The following is a 20673-nucleotide window of genomic DNA, read 5'->3' as shown; positions in this document are numbered from 1 at the left end:
TTAACAGCTGAGAACTTCTCCTTACTAAAATTTTGCCAGGATCTACCACTCTGCATGATTGTCGTGGTTTAACCTCAGTCGGCAACTGAGCACCACGCAGCCGCTCGCTCACTCCCCCCCACCCCGGTGGGATGGGGGAGAGAACTGGAAGAGCACAAGTGAGAAAAACTCGTGGGTTGAGATAAAAAACAGTTTAATAATTGAAATAAAATGATAATAATAATAATAATAAGATAATAATAATAATAATACACAAAGCAAGTGATGCACAGTGCAATTGCTCACCACCCGCCGACCGATGCCCAGCCAGTCCCCGAGCAGCGGCCCCCCCGGCCAGCTTTCCCCCAGTTTATGTACTGAGCATGACGTCACATGGTATGGAATGTCCCTTTGGCCAGTTTGGGTCAGCTGTCCTGGCTGTGCCCCCTCCCAGCTTCTTGTGCACCTCCAGCCTTCTTAATCAGTAGAGCATGGGAAGCTGAAAAGTCCTTGACTAGTGTAAGCACTACTTAGCAACAACTAAAACATCGGTGCCTTATCAACTTTGTTCTCATCCTAAATGCAAAACACAGCACTGTACCAGCTACTAGGAAGGAAATTAACTCTATCCCTGCCGAAACCAGGACAATGATTTATGTGGCATATGGGGGAGGAACTGTATATAAAAATACATACCTAGTCCCAATATTTAATTTAGCAACTACAGTGCAGAAAATACAGTCCTGGACACTTGCTTGTTTGTCAATATCCTCTGATGAACATGAAGAAATAACACCATCATTATAAATCCAAAACACTATTTTCAGGGTGGCCTGTTGTAATTCTCCAACAGCACGCTATCTCCATCAGCAATAACAATATTGCGTCTTGCATGTCTCTGTGTGTGTGTGGGTACACACATGCAGTTACCTCCCCAATCTTTTGTCAAACCTGTGACTCTCCTGAGGAGTTATCTTCTACTTCTTTAAAAGCAACGTTGTACCGGAACAGTTTTCCAATAATGTAACTGTTTTAATATTCTTGGCATGCTCTTTAAAAAAAAACAAAACAAAACAAAACCAACAACAGATAAAATTACATTTGCTAACGGGTGCACGTCACAAGGTGCTGGCAGCGGGTGGCTGCAGGGCGGCCTCCGTGAGGAGAGGCCGGGGCTGCCCCAGGCCAGACACAGCCGGTTCCAGCCGACCCACCGCAGGGCACGGCTGAGGCCCTCAGCCAAGATGGTGGCGCCCTGGGGAAAGTGTGTTTAAGAAAGGGTAGAAGACATGGGAGAGAGGAGGAGGGAACACAGAGAGGGGATGGGGGCCATGAAAATAGCAGAGAAGACGAAAGTTGGAGCAGAGGGAGGAAGAGAAGGTGCTCCATGGCAAAGCAGACATTCCTAAGGGACTGTGGCCCATGCATCCACACAAGATGAACATCTGACACCTGAAGGGATCTCCCCATCGGACTGATGGGGAGACAATGGTCAGTGCTCTGGGTATATTTGTAGCTGCTTCCTTGTAGCATCAGATTTACCACAGCACATAGCAGTAAACATTCATTTTCATCACATATATTGTTACAAATCTCACTTAAACATGATTCTGACATTTTCTAATAGAAATGCTCAGCTTTTCACAGATCTCTTTCACATCAGTAATGCGTTTCAGCAGTGACAAATTATACCCTCTGCGTTTTTTTCTCACTCATCTTCTCAATACCTATTTTCTTCAGTATTCCCTGCTGAGTACCCTTTAAAAGTTTGAATCATCTTTTGACATAATAGACAGGCTAGTGGTTCAATAAAAAAAAAAAATATCTTGCAGGATCAAAACTCCAAATACTACTGGAGGAGGGAAAGAGGCATTCAGTAGGTAGGATGTCTACACCAAGTCAAGTTATCTTAGCCGAAAAGCTCAGATAGTTAGTTTGTTGTTGAAGACAGAGGCTGATTCAAACCTTAAACAATTTTAAAAGAAAGTATTTCTAGAGGTGAACTTTAGAACTGTCTGTTAAAAGACATAAATATCTCCCAATAGAAAGCTATATATTTTGTTTTGCTCAGTCCTTATATGTACCTCTTCAGGTATGAGGATTTAATATTAGGAACCTGTTTTTCATATTTATACACCTCTCATTCTAACAGCTAATATCAAAATGCATCAGTTTTAATTTTGCAACATGACAGCAATTTCAAAGTTTCCAAAAACTCTGTAGAACTAACTTTGTGTGTATTTACCTAGAGGTTAGATACTTACATATGTTTATTTCTGTTAGCCTATGTCTCCTTTGCCATACATCATTCCAAAGAATATTTCCACCAGCTGGCAAATAAGCTTAAAAATTTGCTGCAATGTACCAGACATGATGAATACCTCTTAACCATGATCGCTTAACCAAACAGCCACAAATCTCTTCACCCAGATGAAAGCTGCTATCTAAAACCAGCTCCTCCTTTCAACAGATAGTGCTTACCAAATACAGAGCAGTCTAGAAAAAGACAAGACTGTAAACAGTATCCATGGTCAAATTCCTCTCAACTTGGGGCAAAAATATGGGTGCCCCAGTTTCCCTTCTTCTGTGTAAATACTCGCAGGCTGCCTCACTGACTGAGCACCTAACTCTCCGTATCTATTTGATTCAGAAAGAGAAATGTCCTACTTCCCTGGTGTCACTTCAGTTCAGTCCAGGGCATACATAGCCACAACAATAACTGCAATCTGGAAAGTATTTGGCTAGAGAGAGACTTGCTAGACAAAAGCAGATAGAAACAGAAATCGGACAATAAAGCTGTTTAGAGTCAGGTTTCTGTATTTGGACATGACAAATCCCATAGCAGTTCAGTAATAATAAATGTATTAACTAGCTGTATAATTATATACTATTGCAATGTTTTACAATTGTTTAACTTGGTGTTATTAATGATATCATACAAACATATCAATTGTCATGAAAAATGCAGTTTTTCCTGACTGGGCTGCAGCACTTGGAAGAAGATGAAGATCCATAGAGAAAACTTAGTTCTACCGGAGGCAATGGCTAAACTCTCCTCCTTTGTAAATCCTATTCCTATCAACAACCCCCCTTTTCTTGGAAGGCAAGGGACTGTTTGTGCACTGTCAGACTCTTATAAAGTTTTATTTTATTAGAAGAAATGTAAAAAAGTTCACAATCACCTACTCCAAAGTATATCTGAAATGCCAAATTCTGCTTTTTGTTTCAATGACATCAGAAATTTGACTGAGTTGCACATCAATTATTAAGGGTAGAAGAGGAGACTTTTGGAAACTGCCATTGCTTCTGAATTTCAGTGGTAGCCTCTCCCTCTCTACATGGGGGTAATAAATGCATATGTAATATACACACATACAAAGATGTAGTATACACTCAACGTGTTTATTATATAGAAGTCTCTGATGATTGATAAAAATAATGCAAGACAATAAAAGAGACTAAAAAGCCAGGGTGACACGCATTATCAGAGCAGCCTTATGAAAAGTAGAGTCAGGTCTGAAAAACCCAAGATGTTTTAACATAATGTAAAGCCTTCACTTAAATACAGTTTTAGAGTGAATTTTTTATACTGAAGCACAGTAGCTCTCCCTATAATGAAGAAATCTACTTTTTACATGGTATAAAGCTATGAAATATGAGAAGTTCATGGTGATGCTAGCAATCCTTCCAATACCTCTGGAAACAGCAATTCACCCATTAAATAAAAAATTCCAAAATTTTACCATCATTTTCCATCTCTCTCTCTTTCCCTCCCCCTCCTTCTACTTTTTTTAATTAAAGCTTCTAAGGAGCACTGATTGAAAGGTCTTTCATCCTCTTATTGCTTTTTTAATTCTTTACCTCAGTCCTTTTATACTCCTCCTTAATCATGAATGCAAATAAAATTCAAAGTGTAATCAGCAGCTGCCTAAGGAGAGCACTGAGCTCCGTTGCCATGGGAACAGTCAAGTCAGTCCTTGACCACAGGAAGAATCACACCTACCTTTTTGCCTTATTCCCTTCACCATCCCTCACTCCCTTTGGTTTCAAACCACACACGCTTCCCTGGAACATGCAATATCTCACAAAAAATATTTGCCACCGATCTAACGACAAATGATCACCAACACGAAGGTCTTTTACATACAAAATCGACCACCAGCAGCACTGGTTTATGTGCTGGTCCTCCACATTGAGCATCATCCTAGGGCTCGTGGGTACGGGGTAAGGGTCCTGCTTGCCCAGAGATAACCACTCACCCAAGACTCTGTATCTCTACAAACAACACTTTCTCAATCAGAAGTGCTACATCTTTTTCACTTCAACATCTAGAGAAGTTACATTATTGCCTTCCTATTAAATGTCTCTAGAAAGGTCTAACTGACCTGTTAAAACAAACTTAAAGGTCCCAAGACAGAGGAATTTTCAGATATGAATAGGAAAATTCACATGAACTCATGACTCCTTTTCTATTCTATCTGAGTTTATTTGTCAAAGAATATCATCAATTACATCAACACTGCCCATCACATTTCAGGTGCAGCTAGCAACTAACGATGCCGCTGAAGTTACAGAGCCCTAGATTTTAGTCCAATTATAAACAGGAGATGAAACTAGACAGCCGTTCCTGCAACATTATAATGCAAATGTTTTGAATTCAAGAGAGGTGCTTCCAACTACCTTTATCTTGGTGTTACTCTACAGAAAAAGAGGAGCAAAGTATAACAAAACTGCGCAGACAGGGCCATAGTGCTGTTCCCCCCAGGTCTGATGGCGCCTTCAACACCTAGATCTTCTGCATAGTGGCTCTTTCTTATTAAAGAGTGCCACGGCCCTCGGTGGTGCTGGCACTGCAGGAAAAGTAATATATTCAAATAAATATACATTATATTAACTATTTATATGATTTCCAGGACAATTGTTCTAATATCCTGCACTTCCACTTGCTTGTTGCTTTGCTGAGGTTCTTGCCATACTTTGATACTTAGCATACTTTGTCAGTGTAAGTAGCTTAGCCCACTGTTTCCAAAAAAGGGGAAAAAAATGATTGTTTCTGAAAATCCCCAAACAGGGCTGGTTAAGATCCACTTTAGATAAACTACAAAAGATCTAAAGAAGTGGAAGTATCTGATAATGATGGCCAGTTTTGTCTTATTTCTACGTGCTTCACCACAGCTGGAGCTTTTGCCCAGCATTTGATAAATGACTGATGCTTCCGTTGGGTTTTGGCAAGTGTACAACAAATTGTAAATATGCTTGAGTCATTCAGCACTAATTAAACTTTTCAATAAATAAGTAAGAAACTCTGTAATCTCACAAACTCAGACAGAATCCTCAGGGGGCAGCCATTGTCCTGACTCAGGCAACTGGATATTTAAAGCACTTACATACCCACGTATACACACACACACACACACACTGAAGAAAGTAAATGAAAACAAAATAATAAATACAAAAATAATCATTCATTTCCTTTAAGCTTTATCTGGAAACTACATTAAACGGACAAAGTCTAGAATTTCATGCTTATTGAAGTCTTGGTTAATCGCACTTTTACCCCTTGGCACTTGTTGAATGCATCTTCATTAAGTGGAATTCTTAGTTAAAATGTCCCAATTAGGCCACAGTCATCTCCATTCACTCTCATTATGCCAAATCAGTCTCATCAGAGATGTCCCACTGATGCCGCAGCTCTAATAAGTCTGTTCTAATGAAACAAAAGTAAATCACACAGGATGCCACTGCACACATTTGGGAGAAGGCAAAAGTGAAATACACCACGTTCCCCTGCCGAGTGAATTTCATTCCGAGACATTCCCAATTATATCTCTGGGAACAGAGCGAACCAGCTTGCTCCTTCTTTTTAAATTGAGATCTGGCAATTAACTGTACACGACTACTTTCCTATAATATCTTTATTCCTCTTTCAATCATTTGAGAGCCGAGTACAGCAGACAGCATACTTGCAAGGAAGACAAAAAGGCAAGTCCTTGAACAGAACCGTGTGCTTTCTAACGCTGCATATAATTAACTGTGCCATATTAAAAAACTAGGAGGCCCTTAGGTATAAGCAAAGCTTGACATTCGAAGTGCTTGTTAAACATTGGCTACATAAAGCCTATGAAGCATAGTACCAGGTCTATGTTGTGGTTATAGGCAGTATTTTTTGCTGGCAATTGTAAACTCAGTTTGCTTTTTGAAACACCCACTATGGCAAGAAGTCTTCAAAAGTTTATTTTGAATGTTTATCTTATTTTCAGCGAAGGCGGCAACACAGAAAGTGTCACTAAAAGAACAGAATCAAAACAGGAGATAAATGAAAGGTAAAACCAAGAAAAGCAATCTGAGAAGAAATTGCTCTGATATCCTATTAGAATGACACTTGATTTGGCACCATGTCTTCCTGGCTTTATGCCAGATGCTTACTCCAAATAAAAATATCATGCATTGGTATAAGACTTGATGTAAATATGAGCAACAAACCATAATACAATCTAGCAGATTCATCTAACATTGTAATGTCTTATGGACAGCCGTTGTCTTAATTAAGACAGAGAAATATTAAAAAAAATAAAGAAAATTAATTAAAGGGAATGACTATATATGGTAATGAGGAAAAAAAGGAGTAAATGGGAATTATATAGGCTGTATAAGTTCATCCTTAATTTCTCTGATTGGGTATGATTCTCCAATGAAGGAGGCACAGAATACCATTAGTATAAAGGACTCCCTGACATGGTCAGGTTTCCTGTTTTCTGGCAGAGTGGTGAAGATGGGGAAAAAGGTGAAACAGGTTGAAAATACATTTTATCTTCCAGGTTTTATTTAAAAAAAAACAAAACAGTAATGCACCAACCTCTCTATACACATTTGGTTTGTTGAGGCAGGACTAAACTGGGAAGTCCAAGCTCTAACATTCGCGCAAAAAAAAAAAAAAAAAAAAAAAGCACCTATCTCAGAACAACTGGTAATCACAAAATAAACAGGGGCACTCTGCCCTTCTCTTACAGCCTATGAGTCTTTTCTATCTAGAACATTAACCACAGTAAAACATGATGTCTGTACGTACAATTATGCCAACACTGCCTCTGGAGGGCCCATGAGTTCTTTTTCTCTCTTAGTGTTTACCATGTTGTATATTTATAATTCATGCCCTTTAATTACACTAATATATTTTATCCGAAGGTTGCTATTGTTGCTTTTGTTGTTTTTACTCTCACTCCTGCTTAATACATTCTTTCAAAACCAAACCCAGATGCCCATGTTTCTTTCCTAGGTATCAAATTTTAAATCGGGTTCGCTTGCAGTTGCAAGCCTCTGTTAGCACCGTACATTTCATACTCTTGTGAATATGACATGTAGCACAGACCCAGCTCTTACAATGTCTTTTACCGTTCTGTTGCAGTACATTCTCTAAAACCAGCCTTGTGGGAGCACAGAGAAGTTACCTACACTAAAAGAAAGCTGTAGTTGAGAATTGTATCACACACTGCCTTCTGGAAATCACCTGAAGCTTCAATTGGATGATAATGACTAGCAATTTACTCATTCCCTTTGTACACAACACTTAGAAACTGAACCCCTTGCAGCACTTTGCATCCCAATCCCATTGGTTTGAGGCACAGACAAGCTCCTGAGTTGTTCCATGGTCTGAGGAAAGGAGGTGGAAACTCTTGTTTCATTTGAAGCAATGAAGTCCCCAAGACTTCATTTGATCTCCTTCAAGAATACTAACGCACACTTCATCTAGCTACTGATGTAGGGGCTAAACTTTTAAAAACTTAAGTTCTGTGTGTGGAATAATTTCCCTTTTGTTTGTTATTTACTTGCACAAGACAGATGTGAAAGATTCATTGTTCACTTCTATTGAATATTTTCTTGCGTTCTGAAAACTTAATACATGGGGATGCTTTTAGAACAAATCTCTGTCTTTAATTTCTGTTAGTGCTGTGTTATGGCACATTTCCCCTAGAAATGTCTCAAAACTATTTAATATTACTGGAAGTAACGCACACATACAAAGTGTATATTCATGATTTGTTTTCTGTGCATTGGGATGGTTATGAGGTGAATAGAGAAAAATTATTCTATACTTTTTAAAAAATTTCTTTTAGGCTTAACTGTATTGTGCCCTTTCCAGGTAGCTTCAGCTCATTTAAATCTTACATAAATGTTTGTTTATTCCCATTTAGTTTTTTTAAAAGAACCCTCTATTTCCCCCTACAAAATCTGATCGGGAAAATTCTCCACCTTGCACCAGAATGCGAGGCAGGTTGTGAAGAAAAAACACCCTTCAAAATGAACTCAGAATGTAATAACAACAAATGCATTTTAGTACACATTTGCCTGAATAAGATGTCAAAAGTCACCTCAACATTAATTGTTACAGAACTTCAATTTTAATTTCTGAAAGTTTTGCTTTCCCTGTCAGTACCAAAATAAGCCAGTTTCCCTTTTAATCTAATAGCCTTCAATTTTCTCTTGAAAAAAAAGTCACTTTAAAAGCAAAGGCTAGTTTGATGAAAAATGATTTTGTTCTATTTTTCCTTTCTGATCAAGCATGTCTCTGCAATTTCAACATGAAATTATCTTCATCCTCCAGGAGTAATCTGCATTAAATAGATTGTTTTAAAAATAATGTATCTATTGTTCTGACTGTGAAACGTAAAGGAGGATGGTTCAGCAGTCAATTTTCCAGTGCAAAAGAATAGTGTGTAAGGTACTGAAATGCTTTAGTTAACAAATAACTGCGATATTACTTCAAACAGCATAAACCTGATTGCAAGGTCAAATAAAGAGGAAAAAAAAAAGAACAAAACAACCCACACACCAAACACTTAACTTCGAATCTGCATTTGGCAACTGCTTATCTGACTGATTCACAAAAAATTGCACCTTTCATTTCTCTCTTATGGCTGAAAGCTGCTTCTGTATCAGACATCATTGCCCCTTTCTCCTTCCCCAGAATTAAATGGGATGAAAATGCATTGCACTCTTGGACACTTGGACAGCTGATAATCAACACAAGCCATAACAATGTTAGAACTCCTAGTAAAGCTATATGGGGTTTCATTGCTGTTTCTGGGAGTTCAGAGCTACAATAAGTAGAGCCAATTGCAATGTAAATCGCTTAAGTAATTCTAGTTTAACAAGTCTAGTTCATTTAAATTAAAATTTTTCTAGTCACTTTTGTAAGTCAGAGTTGGGTGGAATTATTTGATATAAAAGTAGAGTTTAGGGACACGTCAGTATCATAAGACAAGTTTTGGGCATTTAAATGGCTTTTATATACTCCACAATTATTGCTAGTTTGTTTCATCTTGTGTTTGCATACCCTCAGAAGAGAGAGCTCTAATCTATGCAGGGGGAAAACAAAGCAATTTATTTGCATCTTGTTTAATGTGACTATAGAAACTGCTAATATTTTTCCACTGTGGTTGCCTTTCTAGGTTTCTTATTTATATGCTTCAGCTGTCCTTTTTAATAACAAAGTTAGTCTCTTATTCAGGAAGCAATGCCTGAATATGAAATATTATGGATCAGATTGTTTTTAATGTAGCTAAAAGCATGGCACAGTAAAATAAAAAATAAGTTGTCGTGCCTCCAAAAAAAGGTATTTATAACTCAGAATCACTCGTTGCAGATAATGCTTCATTACAGCTATACTCACTTTGTTTTAACCGGAAATTAAAGCAGTATTTAAGCAATAAAAATAAAACTTTCATTACAAGCTAAAGAAGTTAGAAAAGAACAAAGACTCTAATGACAAATCAAAGACATCCAGAAAAAACACACTCTCCTTCACCACAAAAGGAGACATTTTAACTCTCATCCCACTAGTAAGTTTTCCTTAGCTTGCAAAATTTCTTGACGTATCTCTGTTCCTTAAAAACTATGTTCCAGCATATATCACTTCGTAACCAGTAGACTTATGTTAACGGCTGTTTCCATAGAAAGGCAGAATTTTGCATCTCTCCACTTAACCTGGAAGCATAGGAGGAAGTTACCAGGCATGAACATAAATAAATGCTATTTATAACTAATTAAGACACACCAAAACAATCAGAGGACAAAGAAGTGAATGAAATGCCACAGTACCATGGCCACTAACCAAACTGCCAAAGAGCAAACGCAATTGTTTCACACCATAATGTAAAAAGAAATAATTTCTGGTTCAAGGGACAGAACCAGAGCAGCAGGCACTGACTTCAGATAATAATTTTTGAACTATGTGAACTAAAGAGAATTGTAGTTCTCTATACAATATTCCTGATGCAGCAAAGCGTACGGGTACCTGTTAGGATGCTCTGCTGAATCAGGCCCTTTCAGCACTTACGGTACTGATCTAGAAAAGGAAAACAAGCATTTGAAGTTATAAAGAGCTGAATGTTACCTAGTATATTAAGAAGAAAAAAAAAATACAACCAAAGGTAAATCTTTAAAAGCACTAGAAAGATAATTTTCTTCCAGTCAAAATTCTCAACTGCTGCTGGAAGTTATGTAAATATTTAAGCATAACCTATCACCTGCCATGGCGTTCGTAGCCATAAACAATGCAATGCTTTACAACACTTCAAATATACCACTTCACATTTCTTTTATACTGTATCTTGTATGCGAGATATGTATCTGTGCTCTTTTGCTATGGCATAACATGCTGAAGACTCCAGCTGAGAGAAACAGCTAAATCTTTTCTTTAAAGGACTGATATGTCTGCATGCTTTGGTCTGTTCTGCCTTCAGCAACTCCACAAACATTTATTCATTAAATCTCCAGTATACAAAGGCTTAATACACTGTTTTCACTTTTACCTACTAGCCTAACGGCCTCTGAAGTTTATATGTTTAACTAACCGTCTCGGATGGTTCCCTTTTCATCATTTCCCATGCTGACCCTTGGCATAGCTTACCAGCTAGCTTCTGCCAGTCAAAATGGTCATGCTAATACAGAGCTATGGTCCAGAGTGATGAATGACAGTTTTACCTCTCTCTGGTGACAAGAAGTGACTTTTTTGGGGGTGAGAAAATACTAAGATAGGTACTACAGACTTGTATTTCCCAATTTACGACTGAGTGATTTTCAGGTTTTATTTCTTTGGTTAGTTAGTTAAGGCAAAAGATGTCACTTCTAACTTTACCTCTAACTTTACGAACGCTTAAAGTGTAACTGTTCTTCACTCCTTTAGAAACAGATCCAGCCTTCATGGCTTTCCTCAAGGGTCTGAACTATGCACTAGAGGAAAGAAGAAAAGTTTGTCTTCTCAAACAACAAAACAGGCAGCAAATCTGCTTGACAGATTTAATGACTTCTCTGAGTCAGAAATATCTTCTCTTAGGGTTGACATGAGGATTTCTTTGAGTACCTGTTGGCCACCCTAGACCAACATCTTACTCAAAGGAAGGACACAACACAACTTCAAGTCAAAGTGGTACTCACATTCATATTCTGCCAGACAAAATGTAAGCCTGCACAAGTCCAGTAAAACATCTGCATGGTATCGACAGACAGTGAAGTGTTTGAGGTAGGAATGAATACCTTGGAAATTATGGGTTGGCTGGATATTTTGTAGAAGACAGCCTAAAAACAGAAGTCATTTCCCCTACGTACAGCATGGGGAAACCCTTTGTAAACATTGATGCTATTACATGTATAGTACTTAATGCTTTCCTAATTTATGTTTGATTGTCAGATAAAAATGTTCTGCAGATTTCTCCAGCTGTGCTCCCTTAGCAGATTGTGAGATGCAGCAATCTGTTTGAGAGCAGCTGTTAGGTCACATGTAGTTTTATTTGCATCAGTGTAAAATAGCAGCTTGCTACATGAATGAAACACGCTTTCTCTTTGCCCTCTTCCGGCAGAAATATTTATCTATTTAATCTAGATGGAGGAGAGCTTTATTTTTAAATAAGATAATTTTCTTTTTTAAGAATTAAAAATAATTTTCAACTATGTATTTTAAGATTCTGAAAAGTCCATGTAGTCTTTTTGGAATGTGTGGGATTTCATTTTGGTCTGAACAGAGTTTTAAGTAACATCGGTTAAAGGAACCAGAAGCATAACATTTCTACTGAAAGACCTACGAGATACCTTTGCAAATAGATTTTAAAAGGTGTTCAGTCTATACTTTGTTTGAAAAGCCCACCACCATCCCAATCATCAAAGTGATCAAACGCACAGTACACTTGCAGAGTTATATGCAGAAGCATGCCATTTTCGATAGCAATGGTAACTACATAATACTTTGGAAATTTTCAGTTAGTGGCTAATTCTAAATATCTAGGGAGATATTAGTGATGATTTGTTATCCCAGTGCCACAGGTGCAAATCAACATGTAATTGCAGTTGAAATAAGTAAGCCATAGGAGACCTCTGAGAGAGGTTCTAAAGTGTTTAAAGCCCACTTAAATTGGATTTATGCCCATCGCTTCCCAGTGGGACTGACCCTGACCTTCCACACTCAGTGATGCCTGTTAATACAGAGAGGCCCTCGCTGTACAGGGCCACTGATCTCTCCTGTACCTTCCCTAGGTTTTCAGTCTTTCCCATCAAGCTCTGCTGGGAACTAGGCTCCAGCCAGGAATCGAAGAGAAACACTCCAAACAGCAGCTCTTGACAGCTGTGGGCCATCTTCTGTGCTCTCCCTGAATACTTTCAAAACAGAGCTGTTTTGTAGAGAGCACCCACCCTGCCGGTGCCTTAATTTTTGTCTTCTTTCTGTCTTAGGTTTCTTTCTTAAGCCTGCCTTTTTACTATTTAAGTAGAACCATTTAAATACTCTGCTCGTGGTTCCTTCCTCAGTTGAGGAAGCTTTTTTTGTGCTGGTGGGGAGAGGTGGTGGTGTGGTTTTGGGGGGTTTTGTCTCTTTGTTTTTTTAACATCCTTTTAGTGCTTAAGTGAGTTTGGTTAAATACAACTTAAGACCACGCTTCCACTCACTGCTGCTGCATGTCAAAAGCAGCTTGAACTCAGGCCAGCTCTTTTATTTTTAAAATTCAAGGACCAAATTTTTCATAAAACATTTTTAAATGTATAGAACACTACCTATTTGTGTAAATGTTATTTCCCAAAAAAGCTGGAGAACTGAGGGTGAAATTAAAATGAGACCTTTACTGCACCTGCATTTACCTTTCCTCTAAATGTTGTAAGAAAGCAGTAAGGAGGAAAGATCCAAAACATTTAATTTCAGACACACCTCTTGAGAAACACCAGGCCGCCAGGAAAAAAAAAAAAAAAAAAAAAAAAGCATGTTTGTTTGAAAATGCTTCAACAAACCTGCAGCCAAACACAAAGGTCAGCATCTTAGTCTTTTCCATATGAAATAAATCACAGCTTTATCTGATTTCATCAGGCATTCTCCAATGTTTCTTTTATTTTTTAAGATCTCCATTCTGCCTCTCAGATTGCAATTGCTCTGCCATTCATGAGATTACATCTTTACCAGCTACAGCCTCACCAGCCTTTACAAAGGCTCCCACATAGTTTCCACAGATACAGGGCTCCAACCATTTGTCACTTCTCTGCAACAGATGAACTTTCAGATTGATTACAAAAGGAAGCAGTGATAAAGTAAACAAGATATGTCACCGTTTGGATTCAAGGAACTAGATTTTGCCACTCTGACAAACAGCATTACTCTTCCCCCAGGGGGATAACCAGGCTATTCATAAAGCAAGGCACCATCTATGCTGAACAAGGGTTAAGGACCAGACTCTACATAGAATAGAATCATAGAATCATTTAGATTGGAAAAGACCTTTATGATCACCGAGTCCAACCGTAAACCTAACACTGCCATGCATATATCATACATCGTGCATATATGTACCATGACACACATACGGACCCCTCCAATTTTTCGATTTCCCTTCTTATTCTTCTTTCAAATTCATACAAACCATGCAATATCTATTCAGCACACTAGTTGGTTGCAGAGCCTGCCATCTTTTCTTATGCCTCATTTGTCTCCAACTAGATTTTTGAATGGATTTTAAAGAGGTATTAGCACACTACTCTGAAAAATATGCTAGACAGTTTGGATCTGGTTATGGCAAATCAGTTGGATAAAAGCATTAACTTACTCCCCACTTCACTACCTAATGGGCAGATTTATCTGCTTTTTCCCTGTGCTTCCCGCCCAGACAGTAGGGAGTATACCAAGATGAGTGCAAAAAAGCCCCACTTTTTGAACTCACTGTAACTTGTTGCACCAGAAGTTCCTGGAGCAATGAGTCCTACTGCCTATAGACTGTTCTTTTGTTTCTTTAGACACTCTCTGACATGATTTCATGGACTCTTCCCCACCATACAACAACCATTCGAGTACTGTGAGAAACAATGAGTGAATAAACGAATAACTCTTTATTCATCTTGTTTATCCCTCTCATGATTTTTGACAACACGATTGTATTTTCCTCAAGAATCCTATTCTATTTAAATTCTCTGTGCCTAAAAATCGCAGAGTTCAGCTAATCTGAATTTCAGCTGACCATCTTTTTAATAGCACTGTGTTTGAAAAGTAAGTCACAAAGCCTCATCTGAACCTGACTGCATTTGTACACTGCCACTATGGATTTTACATTCCATTGAAATATCTATGAAAAACCTTTTCCCCATTTAATCACAGTGAACCTTAGGCTAGTAGCAAGAAGTTGGCACATTCAGTCCCCTGTCCCTTCACTGTTTCACAAAGGAAATGCACTCCAAAACAAACGTATAAGGTAGAACAGCGAACATGATAGCAACAGCCTATTAACATCACCAAGAGCGATGGGAACAAAACGTATTGGTAACTTTTTTCAAATAGTGAAGGATAGGCATGAATTAAGCTAATTGGAAGTGGTCAATAAATCAGAATAATATGAGGTTAAATACGAATATACATACTGAGAAAAAAGACTGGAAGGCAGACAGAAAAACTAATACAAGTGAGCTAAGGTTTATGTTACTGAGGACACAGATAAGTCAAATCTTTTTACCAAACCCCTCTCTCATACTTACTGCTGATTCTTTTTGCCGTATTTCTCTACCTGCAGCATTCAGCAGGCATGAGCTGTGGAAAGCGATCTATAGTTCACTGAAGCAGACTAAATGCCCAAAGCCCCTGTTTTCAGTTTTCACTGCAGTTTTCCAAGTCATTTCTTATTCGTATTAAGGATATAGCTGCTAAAAGTGACTGAAAATTAGTTTTAAAAAAGACCCTTCATTCAAAGTGCTCAGGAAACATAACATCCTCAAAAGCCAGACTAAAAGAAGAGTTATCACACTTAGTCCTGCTCCATTTTTCAAAGAACAGGCATTACATTTTAATTCCTGGCTCCAAATACATCTTCTGGTTTGGATCTTATGAAGCCTTATGAGAAATGAATAACGGGGTTTGAAATCAGATAGAACTCAAAGTAACAAAAATCTTGTGTAACCAGCTCACTGCATAGACTGACTGACATTCGAGCTGAAAGCCACCAGAATGGCTCAAGGGATTTCTGTGCACTCCAGTTCAGATTAAACCACTGACACTGACTTTCAAACAAATTTAGATACAACTATTAATTTCTCATCTGCTCTCACATTTTTCCTATCTTCTATTATTCATTAGCAGCCAGTCCTGTATTGAAGTCAGATTCCTGCTAGAGAGCAGCATGCCTCCCTAAACTTTGAAGGGCAGGCTTGCCCATTTAAGAAAATAATGCATTAAAAAAATATTCAAATGATCTTAGGAAAAAAACCCAAACAACCCTCAATATCAGCCACATGCAAAAGTGTCCTGAAACAACCCAGCTTGCCAGACCTTTACTACAGCATTGGAGTTACAGGGTTTTCCCCCAACCTTGTTAGATCTCAGTATGGGTCCCCTTCAAATCTCCAGCTCCTTTATACCTGAAACAGCCTCTATGCCACTGACATCCTATCCATCATACTCCGCTGAACTTGCAAGAGGCCAACTGCATGATGCATGCTTTGGAAAGGATAATGCGGAGGTAAGATAAGGACCAGGAAAATATGGTGCTAAAGCCAATCTTTGCTGCTTCGAGCCTTCAGAAATGATCTAAAGTTCTTCCATCTTATGCACTCCACTGAAATTCAAAAAAAGCTATTCTGACAGCTCGGTTGGGTAAGACATCTGGCTATTGTGGCTGTGAGACTGGAGGTGGAGTGGTTGGTGTTGACAGAAGGAAAGTAAAAGCCCTACAGAATTTTCAGTCTTCCTGTAATCACCAGGCAATCTGAAATACATCAGTAGACTCTCACAAATAATTTTAACCAAATAGAGAACTGGCCCTATGTTCTACATGACACTGAGCACAGAAAACCGGACCACTTCATCTGACTTAGCACTGATAGAGCTGCTGCTGCTTCTCCCTCCCCTACAGGTTTTAGGAGAACATTGTAGTTCCAAGCACCCAGCCACCACCTCTTGGGGGTGGGGGGGTGAAACAGAGCACCTCAGCTCTGAACTCAACTCTTAAACCCATGTCATAGGTCCAGGTTTGCTCCATGACAGCCAAGGGACATTTCCTCCAGCCGTAGCCTTTACATTTTAGCTGCAGCAGAAAAATGGCAAAGATCAATGTCAAAGGGAATACCTCAGCAAACAAAGAGGAGACGATACTGGTTTCATTTCTAGTGGTGAGATTCTGCCACTTTGCATCAGAAATAATCGTGCCTTTTTACCGTAGAAGACCACAAGGCCATACACAAGCTCAGGCACAGCTTGTGGCAGAACTCTGCTTTCTGGGAAGGTCAGTGAGAGATGTGTTACTGTAGCTGCACACAGACACCAGGCTCACAAAATCTCCATTTACATTTTTTAAAAGGATTTCTTACAGGTATACTCACAAATAGAGTGTTGGGGGTTTTTTAGAAACACTACACAATAGTAAAGCTGCAAAGCTATACACACTGAAGAGTAAAAATGATCAGAATCTGCAAACTATCTTAAAATCCATGTTCTCCCCCAAAGTTAATTTAGTGAAGTTCTCACAAAAGTTCCTGTTCGATAATTAAATGGGGTGTAAAAAAAAAAAAAACAAACCACAACAAACCTGGCATAACTGCAGTGCTAAAATAATCCTGCATCTGCCCAATAAACTGCTTGGCAATCAGCCAGATGTTACATTTTATTTAAATGCCCGTATCACAACACTGACAATATCCCCGTGTACCTTCTCCTTTCTTTTCTTTTCTTTCTCCAGTAGCACCAAAACTATCAGAATACCTCCTGTGGTTGATCTCAATAGTTCAACATCAGCTTGGTGGTGTTGGGTTGACGGTTGGACTCGATGATCTTAGAGGTCTTTTCCAACCTCAATGATTCTATGATTCTATGATTCTCAATTGTGACTGACTATATATTAGGCCTGGATCTCAGCCAACTTGCAATTACGTACAAAAAGTGCCGTACATAGCAATAGGAAAATGAGACAAGCACATGCTTTTCACCTTAGGATATAAGGTTACGTATGCACCACTACATTTCATTACAACATGAATGACTTTTTCAGCTATAGCACAGCCTCCTTCCCCTCAAGGGATGCAAAGCCACAAGCAGAAGGTATCAACCAATGGGCCCTGATATTGCAATTAATTAATATGTTTTAACTGCATAATTTAACGAAGGGGGGGGGGGGAGTAGTATTTGGAACCAATTAGAATCCATACATTTCCTTAGTTAGCAAATGTGTGCTATATGAGATCTTATTTCACATCATTCCATGGAACAAACTTTTCCCTTTGTTTTTCTCATTACCACAATGTCATTGTGCTTTTGTCTCAATATTTGTTTGAATAAACATTAATTTTATGGTTTGCAAATGTGGGCAACAAAATCAAGCCTGAAAAAAGGCATCTACCTTCTCAAATGGCCTTTTAATTTTCATGTACAATACAAGAATATTCTCCCAGAATTTTCTTCAAATAAAAACTGTTGGAAGACACTTATCTGTCATTCAGAAAGTTACCTGTAATTAAATTATTACAGATGGCCACAATGATGTCTTCATACCCCAGTGAAAACTCCTAAACATGAGCTATTACAAAGCTTAAATCACCCCAACCCTTTGGCTAAGATCAAGTTGAGCAACAGTTTAATATCAGATATACCTTCTGCCTGAGAGACAGCAGAAAGAACAGATTTTATAATCTAATAGTTTTTTTCCCCTTCTCCAAATATTTTATAATTCTAAAGGTCCTGATTCAATGAAGTTTTCACCAAGGATCTAAACTGAACTATTACAAAGCATTACAGAAGAGTCACAGTCTTCCTTATCTTGTCAATAAACTGTGTATTAAAAAGGATTTATATAAGACGCTTGCAGACTAAAGGGTCAAATCCTCATTTTGTAAGGGAAGAAGTCTCAAAATACTGTCAGACTATAACTGTGAACTTTCCTGGTCCTCAGACTATTAGAAAAATCATATATACTCTCAAAGTTGTATTTGTGCTTGTTAACAAAACAAAGGAGCTATTTTAACCAAGTGAGATTTTTTTTTTTTTCCTCAAAAATCAAGTGAAGCTGCTCTTTGCCTACTGATGACTTTACAATATTTTTATCAAATATATCTAATGTTTTTATTAGATATATTTGATACTATGCCAGGTATTCCATTTCTGAAAACGCAGCTCTCCAGAGTGTCCCGTGCTCCCCACTCCAAGTGAAGCAATGAAAAACACTAGTTAACCTTTACCTCTTCACCACTCAGTGAGCCTCACAGCTGTGCTATCACACAGGTACCTGGCACAGGAGTACTCGGCACTTTCTGAAGGCAAAGCTTCCTTATGAAATCTCATGTTGGGCAAATAAAAATGTTAGATATATTTGATAAAAGCATGGGCTTTTACAGGTCTCGTTATTATCTGGGACTGCCACAGGTATTTCATTACAAAGCCAATATAAATGAAAACAGCATTCTTTTTCCCTCAAACTAGGATCCCAACTCTAAGAAATATTGAGCACAGCAAACCTTTATCAGCAAAAGCAAGCAAAACATTTCCTCTTTCCCCTCCGTGTTATTCTTCTAATTACACTCAGTTTTAAAATAGCACAACTTCAAAAAGGTAAAGTACAGAGCTACTGATAAACAGTGTATTTTTATACTGTTATCCCCTTCTGGTCTTTCCCACACACACACCTATAATAACATTAATTAATGCCCAGCCACCCACCAGCTGATTAGAGAGCGCGTGAGGGAATCATTGTACCTACACTAGACTCTGTGCAACAGTTTAACAGTTGCGAGAGAGATGCCCAGCTGAGGTATTACAACAACTTCACACAGTACTTTTAAAAAACAAAACCAAACAAAAAAAGAAGAAAATCCCCTTTTATGTTCCTCACACTGCAGAGACAAGCACTGCAGCTGCACATGCACCACCATCATCACAATACAAATTTAGCAAAACACGTGCCTTCGCATGTTATACGATCACACATTTGTATAGTCATTTAAACATTTGAATATATAGCACCCGGCGCTTAGGTAACCATACTCTTGCTGCTGATGTCTTCAGTTTCCTGGCCTGGAGGACAGAACAACCACAGAAGGACTCTCCTCTGACATCCTTGCTCTGCTCTTACCCAGGTCTATGGGTCTGCAGCTGTCGCATACTGGGAGAAGACTTCAGAAAACATAGGAAATGCCAAATGGCCAACTCTACGCATTACAAAACCAGTAACTGCCTAGACCGCCGCCTTCTTTGCTACTCTGACACCGTATTTTGCACACTAAGACAGGGCTTTTCTTCTTTCCAGAATACACAATAGCTTTATGCAGCAGCCCAAATGAATTGGTTGATTCTGGTCACGGTGAGACATAAAGGAACATAATTTATTTATTTTCTCAACATTTATTGAAAACTATTTTCTCATCATAGATACAAAGATCTAAGCTGTTTTTATCTAATCTGTCTCCTGTCATTTCTCATCTAAACCAACAACCTTCTCTAAGCTATTTCATTATCCATTGTTTTTTTCACCCCTAGAATAAAGTTCTCTCTCTTTAGTAATTCCAGCAAGCCGAATATGTTAATACTTTTAATCTATTTTAAAATTTTTACTGTATATTTTGCTTTTGATTACTCTAACAGATTATAACTATTTCTTTACTATGCCTCTGTCATGCAAACTTCACACTAATATGTTTTTATTAAACATGTAAAAAGAGATTAATTTACCTCCACTCAAATCTTTCTGGATTTTCTTAAATCCAGTACATCACCTACTACTTCATAGTTCTATTTCTGTACAGCAGAAAGTTCACAGTAAAGATTGATTATTGTAATATTAATAACACTCTTACACTCACTTACCTTCTGGGAAATGTTTCATATATGGGTGCATCAGGAAGTCAAACATCTACTAGGTCCTGTCAGTTCCTTAGTTCAAAGTGGCAAAAGCAAACCAACTTGTGAAGATCCAATTTATCTATTGCTTCATTCCCTGATAAAACCCAGAACCTGATAAACCCAGGTGATAATCTTTAGAGTCAGGTGTGGAGGTGTAGCAACACTAATGATCTACAGAAAAAAAATCACAGGGGAGTAACTCTAATGAGCCAATAAGAAAAATCCCTCACACTCTACTTGCAGCTTTTAATGTTTAACTAAATGTTTCCTTAATAACAAGTGGCAAATAAGTGAAAACCCATAAAATAAACAATATAACTGTTAAAATCTTGTTTGTTCACATTCACTAGCTTACA

General features: G+C 38.2%; 1 protein-coding gene across 6 annotated transcripts in view; it reads right to left on the bottom strand.

The window, feature by feature from the left end:
- The window catches only part of GRID2 (glutamate ionotropic receptor delta type subunit 2), a 755994-nt gene that overhangs the window by 343660 nt on the left and 391661 nt on the right, over positions 1 to 20673 (bottom strand). Inside the window, exon 1 of one of the 6 annotated variants that reach the window (XM_076336767.1) lies at positions 20282 to 20334. The exons of the other annotated variants lie outside the window; for them this stretch is intronic. Coding sequence (XP_076192882.1) covers positions 20282 to 20327 — 46 coding nt within the window. The 5' untranslated portion in view covers positions 20328 to 20334. Of the gene's footprint in view, positions 1 to 20281; positions 20335 to 20673 lie in introns of those variants that run through there. 6 annotated transcript variants of the gene reach the window in all.

This window comes from Aptenodytes patagonicus, chromosome 4 (genome assembly GCF_965638725.1).
Source record: "Aptenodytes patagonicus chromosome 4, bAptPat1.pri.cur, whole genome shotgun sequence".
Lineage (NCBI taxonomy): Eukaryota > Metazoa > Chordata > Aves > Sphenisciformes > Spheniscidae > Aptenodytes > Aptenodytes patagonicus.
The sequence above is the reverse complement of the archived record's forward strand: the minus strand, read 5'-3'. Positions and strand labels throughout refer to the sequence as shown.